General features: G+C 48.9%; 1 protein-coding gene across 1 annotated transcript; it reads left to right on the top strand.

Moving 5' to 3' along the window:
- Positions 1 to 282: 282 nt before the first annotated feature.
- On the top strand, positions 283 to 1,723 carry LOC127294919 (E3 ubiquitin ligase PQT3-like). The gene has a single exon (XM_051324827.2). It carries the CDS (start codon positions 283 to 285, stop codon positions 1,621 to 1,623), a length of 1,341 nt encoding a protein of 446 aa, XP_051180787.1. The 3' UTR covers positions 1,624 to 1,723.
- The last annotated feature ends 1,887 nt before the right edge of the window (positions 1,724 to 3,610 follow it).

Here is a 3,610-nt window from a genome sequence, read left to right as displayed (position 1 = left end):
ATACGGACGTCGTGCACTTTTCCGGTGCGATCGAACTAGGGAAGGAAACTGAAAGCGAAACCGTGTACTACTAGGATTCATAACAAGTTAACCCAAAGGCGGTTCAGGACAGGCTCGAAACCTTCTCGGATTCATACTGCCCAAGGATATAAGGCCATGCACCCTGATGGCTGAGATGCATATTTCCCCCGCGTCGCTGCTACACATACAGTCATCGATCTCCTCCGGCGAGCGAGTGCGCTCGTCTCCGTGCGTCGGTCGCTGATCAATCCCGAGGGAAGGATGGCGGTGTACTACCGGTACAGGAGCGGCGTGGACACGTTCTCTCTACCTGTCACGGCGCCCTCCATTTCCGTCGGCGAGGTGAAGCGCCTAATCATGGGGACAAGCCGCCACGGTCACGGCCGGACGCGCGGCCGGGGTCCCAGGGAGGGCATCGCGATCTCCGACGCGCAGACCGGCGAGGAGTACACGGACGACAGCGCGTTGGTCCTGCGCAACACGACGGTGGTGGTGCGCCGAGTCGCCGGGCCTCCGGCCGATGCTATCGTGTCGACACCCACTCAACGCCCCAAGGCGACGCAAGACGGCGGCGGCTCTTCGTCGGAGTCGAGCGCGTCGGCGGGAGCCGAGGAGGACGACGAGGCCAAGGCTATCAGCGCGGTGATCGACGCTGCGGAACTCAAGTGCGAGGGGCCGTCTCGTTACAATCACCGGGGCGCAGCATACCATGGGCCGGCGCCGCATGCCGGCTACGTCTGCCGCAGGTGCCGCGTCCCGGGCCACTTCATCCAGCACTGCCCCACCAACGGCGACGCGAGGTTCGACTTCGGAAAGGCAACGTCGGTGCTTTCGCCTGCTCCAGTGGCACCAGTCGACGACAACGACGGCGTCCCCGCGGATCTCTACTGCAAGATTTGCAAGACGGTGATGGAAGACGCGGTGATGACGAGTAAGTGCTGCTTCAGCAGCTTCTGCGACAGATGCATCCGAGCCCACATCGTCGCCAACTCCAAGTGCGTGTGCGGGTCGCAGGCGTGCGCAGACGAGCTGGTTCCTAATTCAGCGCTGCGCACAACCATCTCCAACATCCTCGCCGCCAGGGCCGGCAGCGCTTCCGGTGACAGCAACCCGGTCGCGGCCACCTCGCAACATAGCCAAGTTTCTTCCAAGATGGGCGCCGCCTCGGAGCACAGCGATGGGAGCGATTCAACATCGGCTCCAGCGGCGGCGCATGAGCCAAGAAAGAAGAAGCGCGAGACGACGGACACAGCGGGAGCGCGCGCCGCCAACCATGCTGGTCATCAATACGGCTACTACGACGCTCCTCCTTTTGCCCCGGCATGCTACGATCCTGCTTTCTTTGGTGGGGTGCCGTGGCCAGCCGATCCTTCCATGTACTACGGCTACGGCGGCATGCCTTACGCTTACGGTGGCGGCGGTTACCCGATGGGCCAGCAGCAATCTGACGCCATGGGCAACATGACAGCTTCGTATGGCTACCAGGGCGAACGCCACGACGGCAGGAAGAGGACGGGATGCGACGATCAGAGGCAGCATGACCGCAGTTTCAAGAGAAGGTGCAGTGGGAGCAGATCACAGGTCGCGCTAGTTCTGACGTGAAGGTGCTGATGGTCTGAAGCTGCTCTGGTGCCCAATGATCCATGATAGTCTGATGAGGGCTCTAGTCTGATAAGGTTTGATAATTGAGTTGTAGTTGCTCGAGAGTGTATTGAACTGTAACAAAGAGCTGGATTCGTACACGTGTACTTGGGCATGTGAAGCTCTTGTCTTCCATCCCAACTATCATTTTTGTAGCAATAAAAAGAACAAGAGGTCCATTTGTGCATGTCCTGCTTGTATTCGTGCCAGTAGCCATTTTCCTTTGCGGGGTTAGTAGCCATTTTTAATAAATAAGTGGCGATTGAAGTACTTTTGGATGTGGAGTAACTTTAGTGTTTTTTTTTTTTTGAAACCTTTGACTGCAGGGGAGACCCCCACAACTTCCTTTATTAAACCCTCAAAGAGAAAACTTTACAGAAGCATATTTACAGAAAAGAAAGTAAAAAAGTAAACTAAGGCAGAGAGGCGATCCAAGCTGATAATGAATCAACAGTGGAAGCTTTCACCCTATGCTTAAGTAAGGTGACCTCATAACAAAAACTAGCCTTCCAGCTTCTAAAAGATGGTCTAATTCCTTTGAAAATCCAATCATTCATTTGTTTCCATATGCACCAGCATGCCAGAATGACCACTTCAATAAAGCAAGGTCCCTTGAAACCCTTCTTGGCAGCAATAAGTACCTCAGTTGTCTCTCCAGGTTTCCAAGGAATTTGTAGAAAATTCCAAACTCTAGTGCTGAACATACAGTTAAATAAAAGATGTCTCCAATCCTCGAAATGACTGCCAGGACAAAGAACGCATGCATGATCTGAGGTGACATTCTAGTGCCTTCGAATGAGCATGTCCTTTGTATTAATCCTACCATGTAAAATGAGCCAAGCAAAAAACTTATGCTTAGATGTGCACTTGCTTTTCCAGATCCATACAGAGGGAGGATGGTTATCTACACCCTGAAAATGCTTGCTATACACCATGCTCGGTCTAAAACCAACAGAACAGAACCAAGGGTACAAATCCATTCATCATGCAACTCACCATGGAATGAGGTATCATGGATTAGATGTTGTAACTGAATAAGCTCATCATGTGCTTCCACAGACTGGGGCAAATGGAAATCAGAGACAGTGTTCTCATTCATGAGAAAGTCTTTGACAGATTGACGTTTATCCTTGGTAAAAGAGAACAACCTAGGAAATCTGAGATCCCAAGTCATATCCTTCCACTTTTAGTGTTTATTAGTACTTCCTTGCTCGGTTTTGTCTGGAATTACTCTCCATGAAGGCATGAATTGATGTAATGCATACATTCCATTTTGAATGTTTACTACTATTCTAGGACCGATCCCGAAAAAACTTATAAAATTCTCCACGAATGTATTGACAGTATAATAGAAAAGTAGGATTGAGAATATTGGTCGCGTAGTTCAAGTGGCAATTCCACCCACAAGTTAATGTGTTACTCCTACGACTCTTTTTTCTCAAATTTAGATGGAATTCCACCAACAACGTAACGTAATTAACTTGATTTGCTAGAACAACTTCCATTGAGTCTATGCACCTATCCTTTTCTTTTGTATTCTAGTTCAATAACCTCCTTGTTTTTCAAACACATATTTAGCTTAGGATTGCTCTTTTTTTAATTCGAGGGTTTCTCTGAATTTGGAAGTTACCACTTAGCAGGTTTCCATGCAAGGCTCAATACAATCAAGTCTAGCTTATGCGAATTTTGCCATATCCCCACGTTCCTCTTCTTTGAGATAAATATTCCTCGTGTAATTTCATTCATCTCTTAACTTTTTCGAATCATTGAATTCATCACTAGAAATGGAACAAAAGGGTGCCGAATTCGCCTATTTATTTCGTGTGCCTATTGAAGTATTTTGAGTACCTTATTTTTTTAAGTGAATTAAATGATGAATAATTGAAAAAAAGAAAAGTTTTCTCAACACCCCTAAAATTTGGAAATTAAAATTGTATTAAACTACATG

The sequence above is a fragment of the Lolium perenne genome, chromosome 4 (assembly GCF_019359855.2).
Source record: "Lolium perenne isolate Kyuss_39 chromosome 4, Kyuss_2.0, whole genome shotgun sequence".
NCBI classification, from domain to species: Eukaryota; Viridiplantae; Streptophyta; class Magnoliopsida; order Poales; family Poaceae; genus Lolium; species Lolium perenne.
Note: the sequence above shows the minus strand (reverse complement) of the source record. Positions and strands in the feature narration are given on the sequence as shown.